The sequence below is a fragment of the Tinamus guttatus genome, unplaced genomic scaffold, assembly GCF_059628265.1.
Source record: "Tinamus guttatus ecotype Peru unplaced genomic scaffold, ASM5962826v1 Tinamus_guttatus_pri_ptg000472l, whole genome shotgun sequence".
Taxonomy (NCBI): Eukaryota; Metazoa; Chordata; class Aves; order Tinamiformes; family Tinamidae; genus Tinamus; species Tinamus guttatus.
In genome coordinates this window covers 7,631,682-7,648,729 of record NW_028289006.1, presented here as the reverse complement: position 1 = coordinate 7,648,729, position 17,048 = coordinate 7,631,682, and the positions used below count along the sequence as shown (strand labels likewise).

The 17,048-nt window shown below is 37.3% G+C and overlaps 1 protein-coding gene across 2 annotated transcripts in view; it reads right to left on the bottom strand.

The window, feature by feature from the left end:
- Positions 1-6,905: 6,905 nt before the first annotated feature.
- The window catches only part of KITLG (KIT ligand), a 51,543-nt gene continuing 41,400 nt past the window's right edge, over positions 6,906-17,048 (bottom strand). Inside the window, exons 7-10 of one of the 2 annotated variants that reach the window (XM_088532936.1) lie at positions 11,260-11,369; positions 10,750-10,826; positions 9,517-9,600; positions 6,906-8,268 (exon numbers count right to left, since the gene is read on the bottom strand). In XM_088532936.1, coding sequence (XP_088389062.1) covers positions 9,561-9,600; positions 10,750-10,826; positions 11,260-11,369 — 227 coding nt within the window. In that variant the 3' untranslated portion in view covers positions 6,906-8,268; positions 9,517-9,560. The remainder of the gene's footprint in view (positions 8,269-9,516; positions 9,601-10,749; positions 10,827-11,259; positions 11,370-17,048) is intronic. The other variant, XM_088532937.1, reaches the window with a different exon arrangement.

Below are 17,048 nucleotides of genomic sequence, written 5' to 3'. Positions count from 1 at the left end.
GAGAACTAATGGCACAGACAAGCAGCTGATTAACTTGACCAGCTATTGCTATATTAAATCTGAAGGCCAGATATTTTTAGGAGACGAGGCTGACATATCTGCACTATATATGCACACACATACATATATACATATATAATTTTTATCTGGGGAAATGCTTGCAGCATATTTTTGTGCTCACAACCCATGGCTGTAGAGGGGTGCAGAAGACCATACAATCAGAGCAACAGTGCCTCAGTCATAGCTGCGTCATGTCCAAGATGGGTTTGTTCTGGCGATCTCAACCTTCACTCAAGTTACAAATATCACAGCTTTGCAATTAAGCCAACTGGGACAATTTCAGCAGTTTAAACTTTAACTCAGCAATTTAAAGTGTTTCCTTTCTAAATACTAAATCAAATATTTACTGTCTACATAAAAGCTATTACTGGTGAGGATGCCAGCTCAGCTGTGCTACACAGGGCTTAATTGCAGAACATGAGTCAACAGGAAAACAGAGCGAGGCAAGGAGTGAGGTTGCAGCAGGGACGGAGTATCTGCAGGGCATAAACATGTATAAAGAGGCTTTATCTTCAAGACAGGAGACCTGGGGCTCTCAGAAGCTCTAGCTGTGGTCCAGGCTAGTATGCTGAGTCACACAACCCAGAGCCAGATTTTGAAGCACAATGAAATAACCTTGGTGGCCTGTATGGAAACACAGGCTCATTTTAGGTGCCTTCAGATTTGGGTAGGTGCATATGTCTGGCAAGGACTGGGCAGGTGAGATGGTGGTACCAAACTGCAGATGGCTGAGGAGCACAGCACAGGTTGGACAGCCAAGTCAACCTTTTGATCAGTGCACAGGACCTGGCAATCTTGAGGCTCGATCTTGCCAAGCATGGGGATTTTGAAGAGATACAGTCATTCCTTTAGGATATATGACTGAAGTTCACAGGAGTTATCTCTAAAGTTTGCTAAATTCAAAGAGCTCCTCCCTCTTTCTCCCCTGTCCCACACACATGCACACACTGCATTACAGGAATGTTAGTACACTTGTTTGATCTTTGTTGTGTACCAGCAATTCTATTTGAAATGTAGTAAACACAGAATTACAGCAAGTAACAGCATTATTTGTTTGCAAAACTGTCTGATGTGAAGGTTAAAGCACTTAGAACAAAATCAAGTACACATAGGTCTTGCAGGATAAGGCAATTAGATTCTCCTGGAGCAATATGAAGAAAGAATTAAACTGCCAAGTAGTACGGCAATTTCTGCGGGGTACTTTCTACCCAGTTTCTGGAAAATCAGTCATTGTTTCAAAGAAGTCACTGCATTATTCTCAGGGATGTGTTTCTAATGCTCAGATGCTCTGTCTCTCCCTTCACTGATGCTATTAATTGGTGTAGAGGCGCATCCCCACTTTGTCATTTCTAAAGGTGAAGGCTGTTCTGTGTTTTGTTAATGATGACAGCATTGCCAAGAAAAAGGAAGGTCTAAAATATTTAACTTTAAGAACATGACAGATTAAATAACTTGCAGGGTCCTAATAATCATCAATCACAATGCAGGAGATGACAAGGCGAAATTTCTAACATGACATTTTGTCACTTGGGGTAGTCACTTAAACTGACAAAAGCTATACATTCTGCTCTGCTGCTTCTTTACTCTAATTGGGCCAATTTTACTATCATGCTATTATCTCGCACAGAAGAACTGGTGACAAACAAAGAGGCTTTTGTGATCTCAGTGGAATATTTTTCCGTGAGCTCAAGAAAGTATCTTCTTTGCCAGAAAAGAAAGAAAATTGTCCCTGCATTTTGTGACTGGCCAGAAGCCCAAGTCTCACATCTATCTGGAAAATTAATCTGTATTTTTAGTTCCTGCTTCCCTATCGTGGGATCTTGCAGAAAAGGCCACAAGTCAGGGGAACTATAATTGTGTTTGGGATTTCTCCTGTTACGTGTTGAAGTAACTTTCCCCAGGATATGATCGAGGAAAAACATGGATAAACTTCCATTCCTTGATTCTACATTTTTGGCAGTATGCTTTAAATTAGCCCTATTTTCTACTATGCAGCAGCACATGTTTTTTTTTTTTTTAAGCATGTAACAATCTGAAACTTGGGTGTTTTAGCACATGCCTCACTTATAGGGCATCTTAACCCCTTTTAGAAAAGTTTGGACTTCGGAAGAACATTTACCAGAAACAGCAGCATGAAAGAGGCAAGGAACTGAATCTATGAATTATTGATGTAATGTAAAATCCTGTAACAACCCATCTCATTAGAAACAAAATAAATCTTATTTGTTACCATTCAGAAACTTTGGGTAAAAATACATTTACTAATGCACATTTGTTAACATGAAATAAAATTACACGAGTCCCTGGGCACATATCCAGCTGATTTAAATTTCTGTAATTTCACAGAAGTGTTAAGCTGTTCAAATGTATTGCTACCAAGAAACAGTAGGCTATAAAACAAGCGTTGTTTCTCTGATTGATGGAAATAGGAAAATGTCACTATCGATGCTCTCCATGTCTGGAACAGAGATTTCCTTTGTTTTCACCCACTGAATAAAGTGTTTATATTCATTGTTTTGGAGACACTGAATTTGGAAAACTGAGGCTAAATACTTCTCTCAATTAACACATTGTAGGCTTCACAGTTCAGATTAAGTATTTGGCAGGTGGGAAGAGTTACTTACCGTTACTTGAGACATGAAGTCAAAAACTGTAATCTCACAAAAAAAGGTTATGAGGCTGTCTCTTTAGCTAAGGAGTTTGGTCTCTTTTTTTTTTTTTTTTTTTTTTTTTTTCTCATTTTTAACGCTCCTACCCTCTCCCCTCTGTGTGTGTTTTACAAATATCACGCTTCTGGCTCTGCTGAGAGCTTACTGTAACTGTTTTGCTGAGCACTCTCACATGTCATTCCCACACATCCTGCTGTTATTTTTGGCTTTCCTAACTTCCAAGTCAACTCTCCTTCCTTGTTCCTACATCAGTTCTGATGTCTGCTGAAGGATGCTCATCTCCAACCTCTGCAGCTACTCCTTGTGAAGCTAGCCCTAGCTGATCCAAACATCCAGTCTGCCTCCATCCCAGACACCCCAATGGTGTGACCTGGGCTTATGACTCCTGCCTCAGTACAAGTGCAGGGCCCGGCTGCCCTTTGCTCTCTCCATGTCTCCTTCTGGCCCATCATCTTTGGGCATCATGCCTTGTCTGCACCACCAATTGTGGCTCTATGACTTGTTCATGCTGTTGGTTCTGTCCTCACCAAATCTGTTTTCTTTGCCTCACTGGCTCTCCTCCGCAGTCTGCATTTGGTTCCCACAGCTTGGTCACTCTTTCATCCAGAGATCTTTATCTCCCTCCTGTGTGGGCTGAAAGGAGGGAAAGCAGGAGCTGCTCTCTGAAAAGCCAGAGTAAACTACTGAAACCTTGAGGGTAGGTTGCCCTCCTATACGGATAAGCTCTGGTCTCAGCTGAAACCCTATTACTTGCAATAAAATTTTCTAGTCAACAACTGTCACCTACTGCAAAAGAAGTGCAATGATAACAGAATCACAGATGGTTGACGTTTAAAGGGACCACTCGATATCACCTAGTCCAACCCTCCTGCTCAAGCAGAGACACCTACAGCACATGGCACAGGGTCACATCCAGGCAGGTTTTGAAGATCTCCAGAGGAGACTCCACAACCTCTCTGCGCAACCTGTTTCAGTTCTCTGTCACCCTCACAGTAAAGAAGTTCTTCCTCATACAGAGATGGAACTTCCTGTGTTTTAATTCATACCCATTACCCCTTGCCCTGTCACTGGCCACTACCGAGAAGAGTCTGGCCCCATCTCCTTTACATTCTTCCCTCAGGTATTCACACATATTGATAAGATCTTCTCTCATTTTTTTTCTTCTCCAGGCTAAACAGGCCTAGCTTGCTTAGTCTTTCTTCATACGATAGATGCTCCAGTCTCTTAAATCATCTTCGTTGCTCTAATCATCTTTGTTGCTCTGAAGTTTGGACTTTTTAGTAGTACATTAAAATAAAACCCAAGAATGCCTAAAACATGGCCCAAACAAGTGTGAACTCATTTAGGAGCTACAAAAAACTTATCATTCAGATGTTGGAATAATTCTCCTAATCATTAATGCACTTTGTATCAGCACTGGTGGCTGATAATGAAGGCATGCTTTCATGGAACAAAACTTTAATATGCATAATTAAGAAATGAAATGACTACAAAGGAATATGTAGAGCTAGAAATACATAGAAATATGTATTTTGGCAGAAAACTCTTCAAGGAGATGACAGGACTTCAAAAAGGTCATAAACAGGACTAATATAAAGCAACATACTCATTATCTGGCAGTGCATAATATCTTTATTTAGAACAATAAAGTATATGTTTATAATGTAAATTCCAAATTTAAACTGGTATAAAAAAGGATCAGGGAAAACATCTATCTTTAAGAGGACACATATATACATACACATCACATTTTATAAACTTTGTTGATTACCTTCAATCAGAATGTAACTATGTAAGACTGTGCTGACATTTACATCAAAATATATGAATTTGCCCATGATGCAACCAGCAAAAGTCTGCGTCTCTATCACTAAAGAGTCTGAAGTTTTCGCGTTCCATCGATTTTATAACATAATAGTAACATGCCACCATTGCTGTAGATCTGTACTTAATAAGACAGTTGAACCAAATTCCTGAATTGAAGAATGTTGGCTAATTCTTAAATGTAAATCTATCTCAAAATAGCTATAATTTATATGTGGTTAACTTTTCGTTTCAATAGTTGTGTGCTGTGTACTGAACAGTTTCAGCATATTACACAGACAGCAACAGAAAACAGAGCTGGTGAATGTCAGAATCTAAAAAAAAAAATGTGCAGGTTGTAGACATACTCCATAGTATAGCACATTAGTTGTTTATAAGCTTATTTATAAAATGACCTTGTGATTAAATAAGTACCATTAATTTATTCAAGTAAACACACATCTAAAATAGCACATTGAGTTACTCAGTATATCACTATCTGCTTTTTATTCTCACAAGGCCACTACTAATTGCATGCAAAGTTCAACCAGTCCAAAGGAAACTTAAAAATGTCAGTTTCTCACAAAACCACAGATATCTGGACCCAAATTTGGTTGACTTCCATAGAAATAAAATGCCTCACTTTCCCCAATTTCATTTTAAGAGAAAGGGTATTTATTTTCTATCCATGATGATGCATGGGCTGTGTCTCCTCAAACTGCAGGTTTAAAATTGGATCATTCTTCAGAAATTAAACAGTTTAGAACCGGATAAAGAAGTAAGTAAGGGACTATTCCTGCTACCACTGCCCACACAGGAAAATAACCTATTCTATTGATTTCAAAGATCCCTCACAAGTCAGTAGTCTTTCAAAATTTCACCATGTCTGAAGTAAGGGTCATTGCAGTGGGTACACAAAGTGGGCAGAGAAACCTTTCAAACAATTTCATAATTACATTTCCAAGTGCCATGCAATCTATTCTATTCAGAAATGTCTAGAAGTGTCCCTCTGCTTTGCAAAATTATGTTCATATCAAATGGGGTTGGGAACACCGGAAAAACCATGAGCTGTCACAACAGTTCTGCTAAGCTGATGTTATGTGGTATTTGTTCATTTGATGCATACTCATGGTTGTGATGTGAGGTCAGAATTTGCCTTTTGTACCTACGTATCCTTAAATTTGCTGCACTTTCTGGTAGAGAGGAAAGTACAAGACGTTATTTAAAAGTGATCACAGCTGTTGTCACAGCTCCAGACTGCTCCTCTTGAAGCACAAGCATTTTGTGGCAGTCTATCTGTGGTTAGTATACTTCAATTCACACAATCTCTTATCTTTTCTCATCAAACAGCAGATTCCATATTAAAGAGTCTAAAACACCATGCATTTTGAATATCAAAGTATAATTTGAGGCACACCAATGTGCAATGTTATTGTATATTTGATTTTCTGGAAAATACATATTTAGGAAAATAACATTCTTATGAACAAAGAATATTAATACTAGATGTTTAAATGAATCTATGAAAAACATTATAAGATTTCAAATTCATAAAACTGATCTGGGAACATACCATATAGCAACATGAAAAGTTTAGTATTTTTGTAAATTATATAAGGATAATTGTTTTCATGTACTGTGGATACATTTCCTTTCGTCAAAACTTGTAGGCAGTTATTTTCCACATTATCAGTAAGGTGCACATTTCCTATCAAATACTGGAGCATGCTGACTGACATTTGCTTCAGGGTAATTCTTAAATAGGCTTGAAACATAAAGTCTGTGGGTCTAGCGATTAAAGAACTACACATTGTAATATAAGATTGAGCTACAGACAGAGAATTCTGTTGTTTGATTTTTGCAGAGCTGAAACTTGCTTTTCAAAAGTTCGGAGAACTTTTTCATTTCTCATTGAGTGGTGAGTGCCCCAGTATCTTCCTGTTAAAAATAAAACCAAACTAAACATATTCTGATATAGAAGCCTATAAGAAGTTGCAAACCCCAGAGCTCTGCTAACATGGAATTTACACAGATTGAACTTGGGGACTCTTTATGACACTCAAGCAGTATAAAATGGCCTCAGTATGAATAAAAACTAGATCCACATGATCCAATCCTGGTCTCAGGGAAGGCAAGAGAAGGTTTACTATTGATTTCAGTTGGACTAAAATTCCAGGTAAAGTAGCCACTTTATATTCACATATAAATTCTGTGGTCAAACTTAGTATGGTTTTGAGTTTTCTTTTTGATAGTATAAAAGACAGATCATTTTTACCAGTAATACACATACATATATATGCCTATGATACTCTTTTAAATTTGGTTTCCATAAAATTTTGTAGATGATGATTAAAACATCCACAAGGATTCTTAAAAAATTAAGCAATTATATACTTTAAAGATAAATTCAACTTTATGAAAAACACTAAAGGAATTTTTTATTATTTTAAGTTACTTAAATTAAAACTTATACTGACCTAGTTACTGGCTGTCAAGAGAGTTTGTCATTTGAGGTGAGCATCCTCTACATTCTGAAGTACAAACTCCTAAGATAGATAAATGATTCATATCTATTATCTGGAAAAAGTCGGGACAAAAAGATGCACAAGTGCACTTGCAACTTCTACTGTCTAGGGTTTACCTGAAAATGCGTATCTGTACATCAGTCCTGTACATATTCTGTGTATGCAATAACAGCAATAGATGCAGAAGACAAGTGGGAAAGTTTTTCTGTTTCAAGAGAATTAAGAGTGGAAAATGACAGAATATTAAAGCTTATTAATCATTCAAAAAATGCAAACATTAATTACAGCTGATGTAGGTAAAAGCTAAACACATCCTCTGGATCTTTCATTTTTTCCATGCTATATATGTAAAGACAAGATATCAATGGCGTGCATCTTCAGAATTTAAAATGCATATCATGGGTTTGCCTTTATTCTGATGTTCGAACGCAGTTCAGACTCTTCACTCTCCCCTCCGTTTCTGTGACTGGAGATTTCAGCATTGTTCACATATCCAGCAGTTACGCCTAATTCCTGTACTATCTCCATGCTGTACTATCACCTCCTGTTTACTTTTTCTTCATCCAGTATTGCTTCTCCTGAACAGAGACCATCAACCCTGATGAATTCTTGAGGCTTTCTGGGCTGGGCATACAGCCACTGGGCACCCAACAGAGACCACGTCGCTGTACACAAGACCTTTGCCAGACATAAACCCAGTTCCCTGTAAGTAAAATGCTGGTTCATGGCTTGACTTTCAAGTTGTATATACAAAATTGAAGAGTATGTTATCTGTATCCATTTCTGCGTTTTCTGTCAGTTCAGAGAACTCCACTTGAAGACATCAAAGCAAGGCAGCGGACACAGAATTTAAATTAAGGATGCAAATATATTTATGACTTTGAATGATCAGCCATAGTTGGAGGCATTTGAAAGATGTTTTCTGTTCAGGACTTTGTCAGAATCATCTGCAGATATTAATGTAAATAAAAATCCACAAACGCCACACAAGGTAGATATTCACATAAGATAGTCCTGCTCAGTGCACACTTAATGTTGTTCAATTTAGTGTTGGTTTCACAGTAACAAACACAAATTGTCCTTGTTTCTATATCATGTCTATGGAGTCATGGGCAGCAACAACAGATGCAGACTTAGTCTGTCACTCCAGAAGGAATACAAATGTGCTTAAAGCTGCTTCATTTATGAAGCGAACATGGAACTGTTACCTGCTTGGAGACAAAAAGGGGAAATCATAATTCTGCTGATTAGTTTTCCTCTCTTCAACAGTGAACAGTACAGCTTTTAAAAAAACAAAGGCTTTTTTATTAGAAATTTGGAAATCAGTATATGCAGTGGCACTTGCACAGACATTCCTTTATTTGGAAATAAAAATAATTATTATGAGACCCCTCTTAAACTTCATGCTACTTATCAACCCTGATCTGAAACGCATTTGCCTGCAGAAGCCCACTGACGTCATCTAGCTGCAAGTCAAGAGATTATAGTCACGTGTTTTTACTGAACTGCTATATTTGTGCATTTGGTACCTGGCAATCTTTGACAATAAATTCCCTTTTATGCTCAACTGGACAAGCCAGCATCAAGTTCAATTTATACCTTTTTGAAAGTGAAATTGCTTGTCCCACACTGTGTTGCTTTCCTTCTCAGTAAGCAGATGCCTTTGTGGCTAGAATAAAATAGCTGGGAGACTGATGATGGCCCAAATCATCACGACGAACGCTTTGAGACAGAGTAAAAGGTGAAACCAGGCTGGCTGGCTGTTTTAAATTTGCTCACCTAGGTCCTGAGATAATAGGAAATATTCAGCACTTCTTGAAACTTCCAGATGTTCATCAAAGATTCCCTAGGTTAAATACTGCATTACTCCCATTGCAAGAACTCCCTTGACAGGGAAAAGGGCCCTTCTGCACAGATGCACTGGGAATGAGAAAACTCACTCACATTAGCAGCTCAACTGTATATAGAAAAGCAAGAATGATGAATCTGATAAGGCTGTCAAGGCTGCAAACTGTGCTGAGTAAACACCAATTAGCAGAAGGTCAGCTCATCCTTTTGTACATATTGTGGTCCTGTGGGAAGCTTTCTACTTGGCCTGTTCTCCTATGCTCACCTGTTATTTTTAGAATGTTGTTTTTTTTAGATCACTCTGCTTTGAAACAGCTATAGGACAAAAGCTGAAGAAATCTCAGCATTGGCTGACACACCAGAAAAAAAAAAAAAAAGAGAAATTATAGCTGTCCTCCATTTTTGGAATATTTCACTTTGTATCATCCAGGCTAAAATCCTGAGGCCTAAATTCATGACACAGGATTAATTACATTAGTAGTTAAAGATCTTAGGAGCAATATAAGTCCACTGAATGCAAGTTTTATTTCATTTTTCCTAAAATGGACTCCAAATTCCAGTGGACAAAGGTTATGAGCCTGGTAGTAACACTCTCAAGCATAAGAACTTACCAATTCATGAGAGGGTAACAGTGTTTAGGGAGAAAAAGCAACAGCTACACTTGTAGATGGTCTTTTTCTTTTTGCTGCAACATACTGAAATAAAAAAATAGTTATTTTATTTTTATGAATTGCACTTGAAGAAAATGTAATCTATGAATGTATTACTCTAGAAAGTTGGAATACAGAAAATTTCAGCTCATACATATAAAATAGCTAAGTTTGGGAACTTGCTATTTTATAAGCTTGTCTATTCCTAGCTTCAACAGTGGGCAACACAAGACACTTCACACTAAAATGACAAACCTAAAGTACAAGGTCTGTATCTCTGCCACGTGCCTTAGACATGCCTCTGATTCCTCACAGCTAAAAACTGATTAAAGAAAAATAAAACATTTTAGCATGAGGTATTATAACACTGAATATTCCAAGTTCTTTTCTGAAATTTGCAAACTTCTTGGTCTAAATCATGTCATAATGCAAGTCTGACTGTCTTCAAGTATTATTTCTGGCATTTATTTGATCAACGGAGTTATACAGAATTATTTCTGCTTATAATCAGACAAAACAATGCTTACATATAAAGAAAGCAGAGAATCATTGCAGAATGACCTTACGAAGTTGCCAGGGTTTGAATACATTCTCATTAACTTTCTATGAATATTAAAATAAACTAGGAAGAATAGATCCTAACACGCATAGGTCCAGGAAAGTGTCAAAAAGGGAAAGAACCTCAAAAATGCTAATATAAAACAAAATTAAAATGAGTTAATTGCAGCACAGCCAAGAGATTTACTGCCATTTATTCATGTAATATCAACCCAGCTTTGTACCATAAGCCAAATGACAAAATTCACTTATTTTTGTTGCTTCCCTTACAGGTCTCAGCAATCCTGGGTTCACTTCACTTCTTTGCTTAAGATACTCATTTGAAACTACTGTTTTTCAGCACTTCTTCTTTCACTGATTTGTGGAAGTGAAGACAAATAAGGGAAAGGTATTTTTCCCTTAATAAAATGTTACATATGGAAATCTTCACACCAACACTTATATTTAGAATAGGAGCTACTTCAAGGGACAAGCTGTAAGCATATTTTCTATCTCTTCAGCAAATATCCTCATAATGTGTTATTTGTTTGGTGTTTTCTTGGATTTGTCTAAGAGCACGAGAGTGAGACTTTCAAAAAGCAAGTCTCAAAGATAAACTAACATTTGGATATATGTGCATAAAGTGAAAGAAAATACCTTATCTCATTTTCTTCTTGACAGTCATTACACTGTGTAGTTTCATCACTTTCTGCTCTGGACTTGGGATGTGTTTTCTAGGAAGAAAATGAATTAAATACAATTATTCTAAAACACTGTTTTTATTAGTGTATATTTCAGTTCACTTTCACATTTTCATTATCAACATCACCTTGCAAAATATAGGCTAAATCTATCCCTATGCTGGTATAGTTTTATAGTTAAAGCCTTTGCATTGTAGACAAAACCACAATGTGTAAAAGCCACAAAATCTGCTTCCAAAGATAGTTAGGAAACATAGATCTAGCATATTTATAGGACAGAGTCATACTTTGCTGGTGAAATTCAGGAAGAGGAAAACAGACCTTGATATTTACATGTCACACAGTTCAGAAAAAATCAGAAGTGCCTTCTGTTTTCATATGCATAATCATTTTGTTCTCCCTGCCTCCTCTGTTATGAAATTTAATGTGTATCACTATGTAAACAATTAAATGTAGTATTTCTTACCTTCCAGTATATGGCTCCCAAAATAAAGCCAATAAGAAGAGACAGAAGTGATGTCAGTGCTATGCTGATCCCTTGCAGGCTCGGACTGCTAACGAAGCCAAGTGCTTCTTCTGTAATTACAGATGTTCTCGTTAGTGAAAACAGATTTATGGCAGAAAACTATCTTCAGGGCAACACTGTTAGTAAAAGCATGTCCATGCACCACCTACATAAGAGCATCTTACACAGCTGTAGAGATACTTTCAACTGCTGCATTCATGAGGTGTATTTCATGACAAATTCTCACGGGAAATTTTGGGGGCTTTTATACCGCAAGGATGTTCTTCCTATTTCTGAGTGAACTGTGTTTCATAGTGTCAATACTATCTTTTTTTTGTATTTTTTTTTGTCAGAGCATTTTGTCTTTCCCTGTCTTAAATATGTTGGATTTATTAATTTTGAAAGATCTTATTGTGTTAAAAAAAAAAAGAGCATATATCAATCACTTCTAAATAGTCACTTTGTGCATTTGTTTAAGATCGATAAGGCACATACCACTGATTTTAAGTAGATGCTTTGCCTTGACACTTGGACTAGTGAACCACCTACACAAGGCCCCTCAAGAGAGGTTAATTTAACAACATAAGCCTGACTCCACTTTTAACGCCTGCCCGGAAAGGTCCTGCTGACTTCAGTGAGATCAAACTCTTGTAAATTGAAGTCTGGCTGTGTGTTAGCTTGTTACTACCATTTCTTGATAGCTTTTTACATCTTATACAGAAGGGCCCAAAGCCTATATAAACCAGCTATTCCATTCCCCTCACAGGGAGCTGAATGCATGCTGAGAGTAAAATCTGGCCTTCCAGTTATTTAATCAAGGGCAGGATGTGCAAAATCCTATGGAGTTACCCTAGGACCATGTTCTGAAATGCAAAGTGAGCCACAAGAGACTGCTGGTACAAACACCATCCACTTAGATTTGGTGACTGCAACTCAAACAGTGGGTGTATTGCCAGATTACAGGAAAAAAAAATCTTCAAGCTATAAGCACTTGAAAAAATCTAGGTGATAGAGTAAGAAAATGGACTCTGACAGCACTGGAAACTGCTATGCAAGCGACTCATATAAAGAACAAACAGTAAAGCATATATGGTATGATAAACTGGGTCAATCAATGTGTTTATAAGATATTATTGAAAACACTTTTGTTAAAAAAAACCCTTTCTCATTCTTAACTAAAAACTTATTTTTATCTCTGAGATTATCTGCTTGTCATGCTACTAGCTTGCACACAGAATTCTTTTTATCTCCCAAATTAAGCTGTTTCTAGAGTCAGTGCAGGCAAATCTTAAAAAAAAAAAACTGTTTAAAAATTCTAGATAATGACTATAGTGACTTGAATTTTACTTGCATTCAGAACACTTGTCAGATTACAAGGAAATACCAGTCAAGCAGAACGGATGCTAGCTTACCGTGAAGGACCTGACTGTCTAACGAGTGGGGGAGGACAGCAGACAAAGTTTTATGGAGAAAAACATAAAGTGAACAGAGGCTATTGATTATTCTTTTTTTTTGTCTGCTCCGACATTAAAACCAAGATCAGAAAACAGGAGGAACATATCCTTCATCAAACTGTCTGTCTGAGGTTGGGCATTGGGCAGTTTTTTTTTTTTTTTTTTTGCAGACCTGAACTTCAAGAAATCTGGGCCAAACTGAAATGGTATGGAACTGGTCTGAAAATCTTAAATAAAAACTGCCTATTTTTTCTTTACCTGAAGAACAACCTACTCTGCAGTACCAGCCAGAAAGTAATGGCAAGCATGCTGATTTTTATGTGAACTTCAAGAAAAATATTACACAAAGCATTCAGAGATATCGGTGAAAATCAAGAACCCTCAATTTTGGAGTTTCTAGTGGAAAAGCTTCCTATACAAAGAGATATCTAAAAAAACTGCTTTCTGATACTTTCAACTATAGATGCTTTCTTTAGCATCTTTGGAAATCTGAAAGAAAAACACAGTTATTGTTCCATGTGGGCATCTGGAAACCCAAGGCAGAGCCTAAACACAGTCAAAAAATGAAACAAACCTCAACACCCAAAGTTACCTTAGAAAGCAAGCAACAATTTTTTTTTATATATATATAATCTGATTGCATTTAGGCTAATTTGAAAGTTAGTTTGACAGAAAATCACCAAACCAAAACTACCTTAAAAAGCAAATGATAACATATTATTTACATTCACTTTCAAGTCCAGAATTAAGTGTCTTGAAAGATCTGGAGAGAATTAAATGAGTCATGGCAGGTTTTATCATGTGCCTTTTATTTATAGTAACATCTAAAACAGAATAGGTTGGAGAATTTTCAGTCTGGAGAACCTCCCAGGGATCTGTCTCCTACTGAAGGAAAGAGAATTAAGAAACGCAAGCTGCTTGTCAACAGTCTTTTATCTATGCCATAGGAATTCTGTCCTAGATTGGAAACTAGAGTTTCACAGATTCCCGGTGCCCACAGCAGTAATGGCAGAGTAAGGGAAGGACCAGAAGGAACCAGATACATCAGTACATTTGAGAACCTCTGGGGCAACACTACAGAAACTGCTGACTTTGCAGTTCAAGTTATTTCTTTGAAATAGACACTATCTCACACTGCTATAGCGGGGAGAAGCAGGCCAACACAAAGTACTCCTTTTGCACCTTATAGAAGAATCCCTTAGGAAATGAGTTCATCTCCAGTAACTTATGTATAATTCTTCACGGACATTGTGATGTTAAACTGAGAATACGAAATATTTATACTGAAAGTCTCTCAGCTACACAATTAAGTTACCGAGCAGATCCCCACCTTAAGCCATGTATGCAGGTTTAGCAGGCAACTATGATTCAAAACACTGGCTAGATTTTATTGCCATTTATGTCTCAAAGGAATTTCAGTTCTCCTCACTCAGCTCCAGCACAATTACCACCAGATTTTATCTATACAAATGCAGAACAGCTCTCACCTGTTCATTAGTATTTTCATGAACTAAAAAGGTGGAACAAAGGCATACAGTGCAACAGCAATTGTATTAAGCCATAGTTTAATATTTTTTAATTTTTGTGCAATTATGGAATGAAACTAAGGTATCTTTTCCTTAATTACGAAAGTCTATGTTCTTCCTAAAACACTTACAGAGAGCTCTGTTTATAGAATATACACATTCTTGTACTGTTCATTACTGAAGAATAAAGCCACATTATTATGAGAAAATTGTAGGCAGAAATGAAAGAAAACAACACTGAACTTTCTATGAAAATAGGAACAGTACTGCACTAATGTGAGTGAGAAGAGTTAGTAATAGCTAGTATGTTCAATTTTTAAGCAGAGCAATATGAGATTCCTTCATTAGGAAGAAAAATACCATTTATTCATCTTGGTTCAACCACAGAAAGCAGAGATCATCACAACTCAACTCCTCTCATCCTGATACTTGTTCTTTTAGGAACCACCTCATCTGAATTCTCTAGATGATATACAGCGTAAAGATTCCTGAGAAGTACCAACAGGACTTGGACCAAAACAGTCACTTGGAAATTAAATTGGGCTAGACTTATGCAGTACAGAGAAAAACGAAAAGACTAAAGAAATTTTGGGAGGCTGGTGGGGAGAAGTATTTATATGTGAGAAGCTGACGTGGGAACAATCTACAATCAATATTAAAAGGTTGAAAATAGCACTACTGCCATTTCCAAAAGATAAGAAAGAAGGAGACCACTTATTCAATTCTGCATGTAGTTTGGGAGAGATTTCTGATGTAGATTTTGTCAGAGTTCCGCTCTGCTATAGCAGTTCAATTTCATCACTCAGTAATAACGATAAACCATGAGATACAGATGCTGAAATAAATGTAGCTTCAAGAAGAAAAAAAAATAATGTCGCTAATTTAAATGATATACAATTCCTATGACAGCTATTATTTCAAATGATTTTATTAGCTGATTCCCTTCAGGTTTTACTACAGTTCGAGTCATCTGATGCAACAGAGACTTTATTAACAAATTCAATATTTATTATTCAGCTGGAAGAATATGTCTGTGAGTGATGAATGCTGCTAAACAGTCTAGGAAACATTAATTTTATAGTTTATGTTAAAACTCTTTTCTAGTAAATACAGTCACATTCCTTTAAATAAATTTATCCCAGTAGTTTATGTGTTGATACACTTTTTCTTTCTTTTAATTTTCAAGTTTCCCATCTTATTCAAAATTAAAAATTTGAATGTAATGGTGCTATTTTGCGACCAGTACCAAAGAAGGCAGATGGCGTCCCCCTGTGCTAGGGAACCGTCACGCAGAAAACAGTAAGGATTATTTTTTGTTGTTCCTTCACAAGAAGGCATGGATTAGCACCAAAGGAAAACTTTCTCAGCAATAAAGCCAAGACAAACCTGCAACCAATATTGAAGACCATTCTTAGGGAGTAGGAAATTCCAATAAAGATGTCACATGTCCCATCCTCAAAGACTCAAAATAAACTAGTAAAATGTCAGCATCCAATGTCCAAGTTAATGTGTTTTAAGCTGATTATGAGTTCAAACTGTCCCCAGACACTCAGTCCTCATGTCATTCGTACATAAGGCTGTTAAGTGATATCCAATTTTCCAATAAATTGCTTAAGGGAATGATAATCAGTTAAAACACACCTGTACAGCATATGGTCAGCCAAGCAATTTCTTTGACTTACTGCATTATTTTAATTAGGCTTTTTTTCCTACTTGATTATCGGTTGTAGTTAAAAGACAAGATTAAATAAACCTGCTTCTATCCTCCCATTCCCCGTATACCAGCACAGGTGCCATCTTAGAGGCTGAAGCCCTGGCTTCCGCTGTGCTGTCTGGCATTCCTCCCCTAATAGGTCAAACTCCTTTCATCTGAACTTCTCCTGTAATCTACCTATCTCTTCCTTTTGGCTCCGTGATCCATTCCTATAGCTGGAGGCTGCACTTGAATATTCTTCCTCTCGTAGCTGCAATGAAGGTTATTGCATGTTCAGACCTGAGACAGGCACACACGCACTCTTTAGCTCCCTCCTGGTGCCTCATAATTGGCTGTGGGCAATCGCAGCCAATTCTGTGACCTCCTGGCTAGGAATTTATGCTAGTGAGATTTGTCTTTTCCAGAGAGGTGGGCTGGCAGCCAGGAGTTGATGATGGATTTCATTCCAGACTTAGACTCAGAGGATTTGGGGGAGCCATGACTTAAAACCTCTTAATTAGAAAGCAATCAGGGAGAGCTTCAAATCTGACAATGATTGTGAGCAAGCGAGCAGAGAGGGTGCATGGTGGTAGAAACCCAGAGAATAACTATCACTTCAAACTTTCCCACAAGAAGAAAGAGAAGAAGAAACCTCTTTTGTCTGTCTCACTGTCTGGAGCCTCTGCCAGGTACAGCAAGATGCCTCCATGACCATGCTCTCTTAAGCAGGAGTCCTAACTACACACTTAAATACCACATACTTTGCTAGCACGAATGTTTAAGTGAAGGAAAGAAATGGAAGGAAAAAAACAAACAAACAAACAAACAAAAAACACATTGTCATCCTGATGCCTCCGGGTAAAAGGCAAAAGGGAAACAGATTATACCATTTAGGAATTACTATGGGAAAACCACTTCTTTCACTCACAAGGAAAGCTCCAGGAAATATTTGCTTACAAGACAGCGATGTAATATATCAATCAAGATAGATAAGAAACATGGAGATGACCAAGCCAAACAGAAGATTACAGCCTGCCAAAAGGTCAGTACCCGTCCTTGACCTCAACTGAAAACATA